Source organism: Haplochromis burtoni, unplaced genomic scaffold (assembly GCF_018398535.1).
Source record: "Haplochromis burtoni strain Fernald_Lab_line unplaced genomic scaffold, NCSU_Asbu1 Contig_15, whole genome shotgun sequence".
Taxonomy (NCBI): domain Eukaryota; kingdom Metazoa; phylum Chordata; class Actinopteri; order Cichliformes; family Cichlidae; genus Haplochromis; species Haplochromis burtoni.
In genome coordinates this window covers 1,084,617-1,098,534 of record NW_024582376.1, presented here as the reverse complement: position 1 = coordinate 1,098,534, position 13,918 = coordinate 1,084,617, and the positions used below count along the sequence as shown (strand labels likewise).

General features: G+C 41.7%; 1 protein-coding gene across 1 annotated transcript in view; it reads right to left on the bottom strand.

Annotated features, from left to right (window-relative positions):
* Positions 1-10,172: 10,172 nt before the first annotated feature.
* The window catches only part of ppp2r1bb (protein phosphatase 2, regulatory subunit A, beta b), a 13,360-nt gene continuing 9,614 nt past the window's right edge, over positions 10,173-13,918 (bottom strand). The window contains exons 12-15 of the mRNA XM_005915819.3: positions 11,921-12,075; positions 11,196-11,338; positions 10,977-11,068; positions 10,173-10,859 (exon numbers count right to left, since the gene is read on the bottom strand). Coding sequence (XP_005915881.1) covers positions 10,843-10,859; positions 10,977-11,068; positions 11,196-11,338; positions 11,921-12,075 — 407 coding nt within the window. The 3' untranslated portion in view covers positions 10,173-10,842. The remainder of the gene's footprint in view (positions 10,860-10,976; positions 11,069-11,195; positions 11,339-11,920; positions 12,076-13,918) is intronic.

The window sequence follows — 13,918 nt, the reverse complement described above, 5'->3', positions numbered from 1 at the left end:
TGTTTGTAGACGAGGCAGTCCCCCTCGCGTTGTGGACGTCATTGACCCGGAGTGAAGAAGGTGGTTTGACAGTTAAAATAATGTGGACCAACTGGGGCTGCAGTGTTGGTTAAGACTGAAAGGAAAATCCATCCTAAAATGCTTTAACACTGTTCCACAGCAGATCGTCTGTAATTAATTAACCAATTAAACAATCTGCTGATTATTTCATTGGCCATCTAGTTGTTTGGTTTTTTTGAGTGGCAGTGGAAAAATGCTCATCTTGCTTTAAGTATCACGACCCAGCTCATTGATATTTCTCATCAACTGTCCAAAACTCAAATATTATTGAGGTTTTACCAGATACTGACATTAACCTGTCACTGTGGCAATCATGGTCCAGTGACTAGGCCGTCATTCACTCAGGTTTCAAGACGTTTCAGTTAGTCAGTGAGCGTTACTAAGGAAAAATGCGCATGCCCTGCCCAAAGCTTTGCGATATTTTTGGCTGCTAGCAGGTTACCACGGTCGCCTGTAGTTTGCATGGTACACGGCAAATTGTCCACAGATGCTCGCCAGCTGCAGGTGTGATGCAGACCAGAAAAGGAGATAGTTGAAACACGATGGCTTTCACTTTGAAGGCAAAATATTCCCCATTTCTTCTTTGCATCGTACATCTTTCCGCTTAAGTAGGCCTCAGCTGGTAGTGGGTATTTGCAGACATGTCGGCATCAGAGACCGCTGCAGTCTGCTAGCAACAAAACCAACCACGTTTTTAATGCAGTTGACTTGATTGATCTAATGCAGGGAATACACTCACGCCCCCCACGCAACCTGTGGTCATAGAACATTTAACATGACAGGCAGCGTTCAAGTAATGAGGGTGACAAACCTCATTTCTTTAACTCACGCTCTGGTTCTCGCAGTAGAATTGTGGTGTATCGTTAAAAACAAGAGAGCACCACTGATGTGGACAAGCCTCATTCCCTCCCACATTTTGTTTTAGCCAGTAGAAGCTTCGAAAGACTCTGACACAACACATCTGTCATGAAGTCACCTCTCTCAGGTTGCAACGACCTGTTCTTGCTGCTAGGTAGCTTGGCTTATTAGCCTGTGAGGAGAAATGAGTCACCCAACATCATCCAGCGAACCCAAGATCAGACTGGATTAAAATGGTGTTGGCGTCCTTGGGCACAAAATTTTGAGAACCCTTTACTTGAATAATGCCACCTCTATAGCAAACACTGTAGTAGAGTTCTGACGTCAGTCCCTCAGGATTTAAGAGAGAGCGTAGTAAGTCACCATTTTCCACATTTAACAGTCAAATGAGCAAAGATATCACCTTCAGAAACAATGGCCTCAATAGACCAGAGTGCACTGAAGCTAGAAGACCTGTTGCAAAACAAGTCTTGTGGTTGCATTAACAGTCCCACCCTTGACTTTACAAAACTAGTCCGTGAGCTGGATGTGTTTATGGTGTTATCTGCCCACATTTTATTGACGCAAATAAGCTCACACCCAGTTTGTGGGTCATGCTGAAATTGTCCTTTAGAAAGAATGAAGTCCGCTGAAGTGTGTGAGCTTTGTTTACAATGAAATAATTACTCTGAGGTTTGAAGAGCATTAGATTGTTAATAATGGTGGTGCAAGAGCATTAAAGGGTGGATTTCTCCTTGAAGTGAATATTGCGATAATTGTTTTTCATTTTGTTAACGGCTACAGGATGATCTGTGGAAGTTTGAAATACTGGAGCACTTTGACAGCAAAGGGGAAGAAGAGATGTAGCGAGAGAGGAGGAGGTGGGAAGGGTTCGTTTTTGCTCTGCTTGTTTTTTCCCCTGCAGATTAAAAACGAACCGCAGATCTGTAAGGAGACACCTTTTTCTCCGCTCTCTTCCCCAACAATAATGGAAACAAAATGACAACGGAGAAAAAAAAGGCTTTCAAAAAAAGACCTGATGTAGTAACACTTTCTTCAAATGTTGTTTTTAATTCAAGAAAAAGCAACACGTTTGAGTTTATTATGACGTGTTCTGTGTACAGATTAGGGGTGTAATGAATCGTCGGCGCGCGCTCGGTTTGCACCGGATTTTGTGTTAAACGTGAATAGTGTTCAGTGTGCCTTTTACTTTTTCGTATTTTCAGTCTAAATTGATTTTGAAATAGCACCAATACTTCCTGTCGGACCCTTTTCTTTGTTGTTTATTTTACGATGATTATTTCTTTCTCTTCTGTATTATTTTCTTCTTCTTTTTTCTGAAAGTAAGTAGAGCCAGGTTTTACAAAGGTACAAAACCAAAGTCGCTCAGAAGTTTCCCTGTACGACCCACCGTGTGGAGTTTTGGAGCTTCTTTGTCAGCTTCTCTACCTTGCTTTTTTTTTTTTTCTTATTGGTCAATCAGTGTATGCCATTTAAAAGTATTATAGCAATATTTCTCTAGTGGAAGACTACAGTCATGAAGATTCTAGTTGATGTGTTTCCAAGTATAATTTCACCTCCTGCTGACAACAAAAAATCTATCAATAGAAATCCAGTTTTATATTTACCTTCATTGATGTTGACCACACATAAGCTAACTTGCTGTTGAGATTAAAAAGGTTTATTGAACAGAAGAGTCTTGTGTTTGTGTGTGAGTGTCTCTTTGCAACAACGCCGTTCATCCTGGTAGTTGGAGAGTTTTCTCCACTTAGTCCAGTTGTCCTATAACTTCACACTGCAGCCGACTGATAGTGTCCCACAGTTGTGCGGCGGAGGCGTGGGTTAATGAATCACGCTCAGCGCTCTGTATAAGCAGTTGAGTCATACCTGAACCTGAAACCGTTTCAACCAGAGCTTATCTTCTCAATGTGGACAATTTAGCAGAAGCCACAAAACCGGTTCAGGTGCAGCATTAAAGTTTATATTCTCCAGTTTGAGACTTGCCAAGTAAAACTTTCTTGATACCAGTGAACACTTTCATTGTTGGCAGGAACGTTGTAAAAGAAACACTCAAAGAATCCTGAACTGATATTAATAGGAGAAATGTGTAACACGCTTTTGAAATACTTGCAGGCATTTTTTGTATTTTTGTGATGATGTGTCCCAAACTTCAAATGATAATCTAGATCGATCTCTAATCCCTAAACTTAACCAAGGAAGGAAAATGGCAGATTCGCCTGGGTAAAAGACCGAAAGTTGAGGCACACAACGATGTGTGCTGCTGGCAAAGTGTCTGGGTTGCCTTCACTCGTAACAGCCATCCCCCAAGAGTCTCTCCATCTAAAGCGATGCATTATCAGGGACTGTAACATAGTCCTTTTAACTGAATTAATCAAAGTTGACAATTGATTATATATGTGAAGGATTTATGTGCTAGTGATGATTGAAATTAAAGGTAATATAACCCACTGGCCACTTTATTAGGTACACCTGTTTGGCTTGACTTTAAAAACATGGCCAAGTGAGTCCAAGTATTTCAGAAACTGCTGATCTACTGGGATTTTCCCACATGACCATCTCTAGGGTTTACAGAGAATAGTCTTTATTTGAAAAATGAGCAAACACTGTGGCAACAGTGGGAAGGAAAAACGTCTTTTTAACAGGAAGGAAACTCCAGCAGAACAGGACACGGAGGGGAAACCTTCTGCTGATACCGGTTGAGGTTGAGGGGAAGACGATGGGACAGAAACTGGAAGAGAGCCACACTTTAATAATAACTAATGATTAAAACCAGAGTGCTCTACAAAGACATATTGAGTGGAAAAGTTGACCGAAGAAGAAACTGTGCATTGTGGGAGGACACCAGCAGCCTAGGCCTATTGGCTAGGAACTATCTCGACTAGGAACTATATGCTTTATCAAAAAGGAAATTTTTAAGGCTAAGGGGGGAAGAAATATAGTAAGGAAGAAATTGCCAGAAACTGAAAATATAAGACGCCCTCCTGCTCCTCTCTCTAAGCCCCTCCCCCCAGACAGTCAGATTCACGTGCAGGTTAAAAATAACACAGGATTCCAGTCCTGCAAGCCCACTACTAAACCCATTTCTTTCTAATATTGTAGAGTCTTTACTTTTCAATATAAAAGTGCCTTGGGGCAACTCTTGAATTGAAAAGCGAATTGAAGTGTGCCACCACATCCTCCATCTTAAGAGCGTTTTTTTTGTTTTGGATTTTTTTTTGTTTTTGCTTTTTTGCTTTTTATACAAGTCATGTAATCAGGTCTGAAAAGACCTACAATTGGTCAAAATCTTTTCTCACGGGCTAGGTTTTCCAAAGCCTGTAAACAAAGCCCCAAGAAGATGCAGGGGTCTAGTTTCACCATAGAGTACTTTTGTTTTATTCTGATGTGACACCTTTATCCCTAACTCATTTCCTCAAAGTCAAACGCTTTAAAGGAAATGTGTATTCCTCCATTCCCAACAACAGAAGTGTTTAAAATCTAATATACTGAGTGATCTCTAACGAGAGCAGGCCTGGAGTTGAACTGTTCAGTTCTTTGAAGCAACAAACACGCTTTTTCATTCTCATCTGCCTTTAAAGAGATATAATGCTAAAGATAATCAACTTAATACTGACAACAACAGTTTTAAAAGGCCCATTACCCCAAAATAAATGGCAGAACTTCTTATTTCAAAGAGCTGTAACAGGGCAGACAAACAGGTGACATCATGGAGCAAAAATATCTGCTTCCCTAAATACTTTTTTGTGTTCCTTGGGAGTCGTTAACCATAAATACTGAATGCATATTTATCTGATTAAAACACCACAACCACATATCAATTAGACAACAAACTCACACTCTGCCTCTCTGTTGTACAACCAGCTGTGAGCAACTGCAGCGATTTTGCACGTCTCTTTTACGCTCGGCATTAACGGAGCAGGAGAGGCTGAATAATTCATCACCACTGATGCGACCCAAAGGCCCGACCAGTCAGAGAGATCACTGCTCTCATATCACGTTTAGTCCATCTCCATGGCAATCATCTGTCAATATTTAGCAAACTGCATGAAACTCAAACACCTTTTTTTGTTCTGATAGTAAAGTGCACCTGAGGAAGGGGAGGGGGCTGTCCCAAGCAGAGCTCCGATTGGTTGACCTCAGCTGCAGATCTCCAGCCTGTAAACACATTTGGAGCAAAATGTGCTTCGAGAAAGCAGAAGAAGTTCTCAAAGCTGTTTCAGTGCAGAGGCTCGCTCCCTCTTGAGTGGAAAGGGATCATGTAGAGAGACCACGTCAATCCAATCAGCCCACTCAGACAGAGAACAGCTAATCCCACTAATACACCACCAGAGGTAGGTGATGTGGGTGGAGGGCAGCAGGGGGGAGGGGAAGGCAGGGGTCAATCTGTTCATGGAAACCAGGGTCTCACTTCTTTTCCTGGGATCAGACCATGTGCACAACATGCTGCTGGTACTGCTGAGTCAAACTCATGTTTCGTCTGTGAGCTCTGCATTACAGGAGATGACAACACCGGGCTATTTTGATGCACTTTTAATTTCGCCTTTGAAAAGTGCAACCTCGCCGGCAAATTTCCCTAAAAGACGGCACCATTTTCCAGTCAAACGTGGGTATTTATAGAACGTATTCACCAGCACAGTGGAATGCTGCTGAGACCTCCAGCAGGCTGCCTGTGACAGACAGAGAAAAGAAGGCTGATACAATAACAGACAGTGTAATCTTTTTTTTTCCTCCCCTCGGTAAAATATTACAATATCAGAAGCCTGTTCACTCATCAGGCCAAAGTATACTGTAATGACATCAATGGTTGTCATGACAACGGGAGGAGGGTGGATGACAACATCCTACTGCGTCTTTTAGAGCAGGAGATCACAGCACTGTTCAGGATTAGAGATGCACCAAAAGAGAGAGAGAGACAAATACTCTCTCAAATGCAGAGGAGAAACTAAACTTCTGTAACAAGCGATGCATTTTCTTTTCTTCATAACGTAATTCATCTAAAAAATAAATAAATGTATTAATAAAAACCTCTAAAAGCCCACTGCAGGCTTTGTAGTAAGTGAGTTTGAGGTAAATGCTATAGCTCTGCAGGGCATCCGCCGAAGATTTTCTTCTATAAAATGATCTCCTGTTCGAAGGAAGGTCATGCAGCGCTCCCATTTCCTCCTCCACTGAATGCACACTGATCACATGCTAGCCAGCAGATGGACAGAGTCAGAAAATCCCAGCACACATGACCCAGTAGTGCCTGGAAAAATCAGGTCCTGCAGGGGCTCTGAGCTGGATGTTACAGCCGAGCCAAGTGTGAACCACACACTTGCTTGAGCGTTCTTCGTGTGTGCTTGGATATTATTTAAGGGCGGGGTGTGGGGGGGAGGAAAAAAAAGTTTGTACAGCTTATAAACCCCATGATAAAAGACAACAGAATAGAAGAGGAGGAGGAGGGAGCGCTGAGATGACAAGGTGACTTGAGGAGGGAAGAAAAAAAAGAAAAATGAGTGGGCCAACGTTCCTCTTCTCCCAACTGATATTTGTCATTTGTCACCCTGAGAGCGTCTGACCTCACTCGTGTGTGTGTGTGTGTGCGTGCGTGCGTGCGTGCGTGCGTGCGCGTGCCGTGCTGTGTGGGGGCTTTGCTTGACTCCTTTCATTATAAATGACATGGTCCTGGGAGGCAGCTGCATTGACGTCAGGGCTCTCAGCTCTGTCAGGGGTTCTAGCTGCTGAAAATCCCCCCGAATAACAGGATCTAAATAGATAGGAATAGGTTGCTGCTGTTTCATTACTGCCTCATGAACTCAAGTGGATTTAGAGGGCGGATTAGCCCTTGTCCTCAAGTAATCGTCTTTTAATGAAGATTTTTGGCTGTAATGGGGGAAAAAAATGTGCTTCAAAGCTTCTAGATCACCAGATATTTTAGAAAGAAAGAAAACAACCCTTCATTATTTCATATGTGTCAAGCCATGTCTGAGGTATGGTTTGGCTCTTGTTATCAGTCTCACAGGTTCCATCTACCATCAAGCCTCCTTCTCCTCCTACTACTTCACACCATTTCTTGAAAAGCACATCCTGCCTTTAAGCTGCTATATTCTCAATGGCTCTCGAGTGGGTCCTGCTGTAGCAGAATGTGCTGACACTCAGCAGCCACACCAGGCTGTGCATTACAGTATGTGTGCATAATGTGCTCCGGAAATTGGGGCTGGGTGGAGGATAGGGAGAGCACACAGCTCCAAGGAGGGCTGATGGAAGATTTGAGGCGATTAAAAAAAAAAAAAAAGTAAGGTTGGGATTCTCATAAAGATCCCTGCCATGTGATTCATTGCCTCAAAGCTCTCTGCTGACTCCTCATTTGGAATGAACAGAAACGTTGGGGCATCTCGGATGTGCTGCACATAGCATATGCATAACAAGTAAGTGGCATGTTATTCATACGCTTGCTTACAGCGCATGTCCACTTCCAAACCGAGCCCTTATTTTGCAGTCTCCCTCTCCACAGTAGTCGAGATGAGGGCAGGTGTCAGCTGCAGACCCTGCCCCTGCTCTGCGTGGTTCCCCGTGGCCAAAACAGCCCGCAGGACCATCGCTTTCATCTCTGAACAGCTGCCTACCAGGTCAGAACTGAGCAAATATGAGACCAGGAGCTAGTGAAATTAATGCCACATTTTCCTACAGACGTCGACAGGCTGAGAAGCACTCCTTCCAAATCGAACAAAGAGCATTTAAATCACAAGGACAAAATTGGATCTTTCTGCTTGTGACCAACTTTCCAAGTTGTTGATTAGACTTAAATATACAGATACATAAATCCACAATCTTCTTGTAGTGACAAAGAGACAGTGTGTTAGAATGCCTGTGTTCGTCATAAATGCTGGAGGGGGGGGAATTAGACGTTGTCCTTTAACCAGAAATATGTGATCATGAACCCCGCTTTGGGGACAGAACTGTGATCAGACTCAACTTCACTGCAAGAAAACAGGTTCAATCATTAAGCCAAAGTGACACAAGTGATTTTAACGTCATGTTAAATCAGAATGGGCAAGTCCCAGCCTTGAGCCACTGCTTTTTCTTTCTTTTCCTTTGATGCGTCACTTGCTTTCAATTACTTCAACTCCTTCAGGCACATTTAACCGATACGTCAACTCGACTCAGAACCTAAGACCAGAAACCCTCCAAATTCATCCAGTGCACATTGCCAGAAACTTCAGCTGTTTTCTCTCACTGATTGCATTCTGACTCACTGACTTCTTTCAGTGGTGAAATCATTTCAAGTACTATATCGGGAAATTTCAAGCAGAAAAGCTGAAAGTCATTCTTGATTATTATGGTAGCACTTTGATGCCCTTCTCATACGGCCAAAATCATAATGAGTGACCCGCCAATTGTCAAAGCAGGCCACCATTATGTTGCCTTTTGTTTTTTAAGGGGGTGGAACAGCTGTTTTCTATGAAATCTTTCCATGGGCATAGTCATAGCCTATAAACCAATGCTGAAGTACCAAAGTCTACTTTGACTATATATATATATTATATATATGTGTGTGTATATACACACACATATACGTATGTATATTATGCTCTCAAAGTTAAACTTAATATCAGCTCTATCTAGTAAGTTACTTATCTTCAGATTGTCAAGCAGAGAAACCCTAAAAGCTGCCATAGCAGTCAATTAATCTGTAGTGAATAGGGTCATGTTGGCAACTTACAATCTGTTTCTGATAATACAGCAATTAACCACTACAAATCATCAAAAATCAAACATCTGTCTTACAAGACAGATATGTGGTACAACATATCTGTCTTATCTTAATTTATTTAATATTTATGTTTGGTGTCCCTGTAATGGGATAATATTGCAATATTATGTATCAATACCCACCCCATACTTTCTATCCAGATGGAAACTGCCTCTTGGGAGAAACCAGTGTTGTGGAAGTTTTCCACAGCCCCCTATGCATATGGCACAAGGGATCAATGGCTATGACTTCAGTCACAGGTCCTCCATCCAGTGGAGTACACTGTAGAACAAAGTGGTAGACATCTCTGTTCTTTCCCATCATCAAAACACCAGATGAGGACTATCTCTAGGAAGAATGGTTCCATCCATCCAGCAGGGGTTTGTAAATACAAAGAGACCCCCCAAAAGACAGCTTTTACTGGTTTTTCCAGAAGCTAAACATCCACAGCAGGCCTGTGATTTGTTGTCAATACAATTTATATTTCAAGAATATTTTAAAGTGGTTCGTCTGTTATTCTCCAAATTGTTTTAATTGGATGATTCCTGTCTTCACCCTGAAGCGGCCAATTATACTGACAAAAAGGACTTGATGTCCTAACTGCGAAGTTACAAAAGAAGGGTACACTGGCTCCTCTGTGTTACTTTATTCAGATCAAGATACAGTAGTACAGCATCCCAATTTAGAAGAGAATTCAAAACAAAAATAAAAGCGCAGTCTTCGTGATACAGGACAATCAACAATCAAGGTTTATTCAACAACAAAATGAGGAAGGCGGGAGGGGAGAAGAGAGAAGGGAATGGCATAAGGAGTTCAGGGAAAGACAAAAGTTCCTTTTATCAGCACAGACGATACATTTATTCAATCCGCCCATAACCACCCCAGCTCCCACCCCGTAATAAAACATTATGCAGCCTTACGTACACATGCTCCCTGCTCCCCTTCCCACTTTCTTTCAAAGCATGCACTTGTTCTCCATTGTGTAGAGGTTTTTAAGCAACGATTAAAAGTGATGGCCCTTAACGTTTATTGAAAGGCTTTTAAACCTCCTGTTCAGTGGGGAGGGAGGGGGCACCCAAGCATGGATTTAAGGAAAAAATTGATCGGCTCTAGAGCGCATGGACTGCTGTGGTTGTGCACTAGCCCCCATAGCTGTAGTCAATTAAGTTGTACGATCCCATTACAGTCAAGACTAATAGTGTCGCTTCCAGAAAACAATGCTGTCTTTTTACACAACATGGCAGACGAAACCGGTTTACTGGCATATTAAAAGAAAACACAGCTGCTTTCTAAAGTCATTGGCACAAAGATTAAGAGTAATGCCGACAATATACTACAGAATATTACGTCCCATCCTTCCTACCAAAAATTACTAATCTGGATGTGGGACAGTTATGAGCAACAATTTACAACTGATCTGGCCCCTCTCCATTACTGACCAACTCAGAGCACAGCAGTCTGGTGGATGAGGAATTACACAGGACATCATTTCTTTAAAACCTTGTAGATTCTAATTCTGTGAAGGATTTCAGAGGAGAGGGGTTTGATTTGGTGACAAAAACAAGAAACATATTTCATAACACCTTGAAAGACCTTTCAATTTCTACTTCTCTGTAGAGCTGCATCTATGGGAAAAGGGGGCTGTTTCAAGACGAAGCTCAGGGAAAAAAATTAACAGCTTGTTGCACCATCTGCTGCTAAAAGTTTTCATCTAACACTGGGAGAAAAAGTGCTGCAGCACAAAGAGTTAGCACAGTCCTAGGTAGCTAACAGAGACGTGGTGCGGTGTGACGACTGCAGCTCAAGTACAACAGCGGCCAAGGGCGTAAAAAGGGAGGAATGTGAGGGGGGTACTGGTTAGCAATGACTAGCGAGTACAGTAGCACATGCATGCACCACTTATTTCAGTTTCATCAACACTTTGCCTTTGTAGAAGCACCCATTTACAGCAAAGCGAAAGGTTAACAAATAAGCCTATGTGCTATGCCTGGACATGGACACCCATTGGACAGTAAAAAAAAAAGAAGAAGAAAAAAAACAGGAATAAACATAGGGAAAAAGAAACAAAAAATAAAACTGTTGACAGCTTTCTCTATACATTAACCAGTTGATCCTGAACATCAATAAATATCTTGTAAAAGTGTTGCCTTGACTCAGGTGGGTATCTGGTTAACCCGTGTCGGGCTGGCCGGTTATGCTAGCGCCAGAACTGTGTACGAAAGAGAAGATAATTGCAATTTTAGTCATTTTTAAATATATTTCAAATATAACTCAATCTGTTAAATGGTTTTAATACCCAGTGATAGGAAATGATAGGAAAGCTTACCACTAATGGCCTCCTGGGCAAAGTATTTAACATCCATGTCTGTGTCTGAAGCCAGCTTCTCCAGCACTGGCTTCACTTCTGTTTGAAGGGCACTGCAAGGGACAAAGTGAGGACGACATTTATTAGACTCAAAGCTCGTTCTGGATTTCAGACTTTAGTCAGTTTTCCCCCTCCACTGTGCAGAGAAAGCACCGAGTGCTCAAATTCCAGACAACATACTTGCTGTCGAGGATAGGGCCAATCTTCTGAAGGGATTTCGCCACATTGAAGCGGACGTTGGCCACTTGGTCATTGGACATCTTGAGGACCACAGGCAGCATCTGCTTAGTGGTGATCTCCTGGCCACATGCCTTTGACAAAGCCTGAGACAGAATGCAGGAGTTACCAAGATGACAAAATCTACATGTAAGTGATTTATTTTTTAAGAAGCTCATACACTTCTTTCCTAATAGTGACTGCTGCCTTCGTTTACCTCAAGTGAAGAAGGTAGGTGATCCAGATAAGTATACTTGGGTCATATTTTAGTACAGAGCTTAGCTTGCCCTGTTAAAGTTACTGCATTTATATTAATAAAACAAACCCTTAATTCCTAAACTAGGCTTTTCCCATGTGCAGTGCAATAAAGTGGATCTGCATTATTGAATCTAGCTTCAATACTGTGAGTCTGAAACCTTTAAGGCATAACAGGTATTAAAAGAGTGCCAAAGAAAAGTTATGTTGAGGCGCTTTGTAACAGAAGGCAAAGCTGCCACAACAAAACAGAAACCTCACGGTCTAACGATCCACTACGAGAAAGCACTTGGCGACAGCTGGTAGTATAAGAAAAACAACTAATCTCTGCTTTTTATTAGAGAGACTAGAGTCATTTTAGATGGATCAGTACAGAAAATAAGCCCCTCAAACATGTGCATTTAAGCATATAGAATAAAGATCTGTCGACTCACATTGATGCAGAACAGAGTGGTCATCCTGTGGAGGTAATTGGGATCGTTGGCCATACCCAGCACTTTGGGCACGATGGTGTTCTGGGCCCACTCTGCTCCAAACTTCTCCACGAGCTTCATTAGGTTACAGGTCGCTGCCTCACGGATGGCATACACTAGAAAAAACACACAACAGCATTCTGTGTGAAAGGTCTGCGTGTGTCATGTCTCCCTTTCCAGGTCTCTGTGAATGAGCTTGATGGGCTCTTTCCAAATCTGCTTTGCTTGCTAAAATCCTCCAAGATTACACTCTTCATTTTGCTTGCTGTTTGCAATCCACAATTTTAAAATCTTGCTTGTCATTATAGTAATTTTGCTCCTCATATCTATTTTGTTTGCATGTCCTGAAATAAGACAAACTCTTATTTTTTATTTATTTATTTTATTTATTTATTTTTTATTACAAACAAGTGTCTAAAGGCCTTTACACAGCAGATATATAAAATCCATGCTTTAAAAAACACTTTTCTGAGTCAGCTATTCTTAATGCAGCAGTTTATAGTTTGCAGCATTAATTTTTTCGAATGAAGCTCGAAAAAACTCTTGGAGCAAAGCATGACATTCTGTCTGCTGCCTCTTTCTTGTGACAACTGGATGAACCCAGAATCTCAGTTTCTTCCATTTCCTGTTTAGAAACATCAGGACCAGCTCATCACTGCTTGATGTCAACTTAATTTTTGCCCACAGCGCATTTCTGGAGGACAAGTTTTCTGCAAAAACACACATGTGAGGTGTGTAATGGCCTCAACACTTTGCTAACATACTGCTTGTTTTACACCTCTTTAATAGACAGAGCGGCTGTGCTGGGATCACAGTGTGGCCCTGTGCTTACACAGGACACATTCAGGTTCAACAATGAGTGTGGGTCAACACACGCTTCAGGTTATATATAAACATCCATGTAGTGTGACAAAATATGCCATACACACAGTTGTACTGATTTCAGTGGGAGTGAGTGCGTCTATTGGTGTGTGAGATGGCCGACTTAAAAAGGTGACTGAAATTCTCTCTGGGCACTGGTATAAACTGCAGAGCCCCGAGGCAAACAAGACTCATCATACTGAACCAATTTGGTCAAGGGAACAGCAAGAGCAGTTTGCTTGCGAACATCTTCGAGCTGGACAATAAAAATCCGGGCGATAATTGCACGCACACACAAGCCAGAAAAACACGCCCTCAAAACACATTATTATGTGATGACTAACTTACTATAATTGTATCAATTCTGTTTTGGTTATATCTCATCTGGACAGTCATCCTTTTTAAGGCCAGAGGGTTACTCAGCCAACACATACAGATCATTGTCTTCTTTGTGACAACTTAGATCTTTGTTACTGAAGGAGCCTTCTTTTGATTTATCCATCTCATTACATATTTTAAGTGTGTAGCCAGGAAATGTAAATACAGCTGCCAATCTTGTTATAAATACACCCAAGAGCATTTCTGCAGTTGCATTGTTGGGCAAAGGTTATCCTACACTGGTTGTGAAGAGACTTCATGTCTCACAACATCCATGAAGATTTGTTTACATGCGGGTCCATCAGTGAAGTCTGACATATGTTTTAAAGTTACTGTAATGAAAGTACAAAATGTCCCATCTATTGTTTTACCCCATTGTTAGGATATATGCAGTATCTACATCCATTCAACAAAAATTACAGATTTTATTTATCAGCATTATTTGCTGTAGCAATTATGACGCTACAGCTTTCACCTCAAATAGAATTTAGAGCAATAAAGCGACAAATAGAAGAACTCACTGTTAGAAATTAGACTAATGGTATTTGTATGCTGTGTGACAAAAAAAGAAGAGGAAAATACACAAATAATTTTCTCTGTAATTAAGCCAGTGAGGGAAAGATTCTGGGCTGATTCCTGTGCTCCCGTCTTTCTCTGAAGGGCTTACGTAAGTGTGGCACAGCCCTAACCCCAGCCACACACACACACACACACACACAC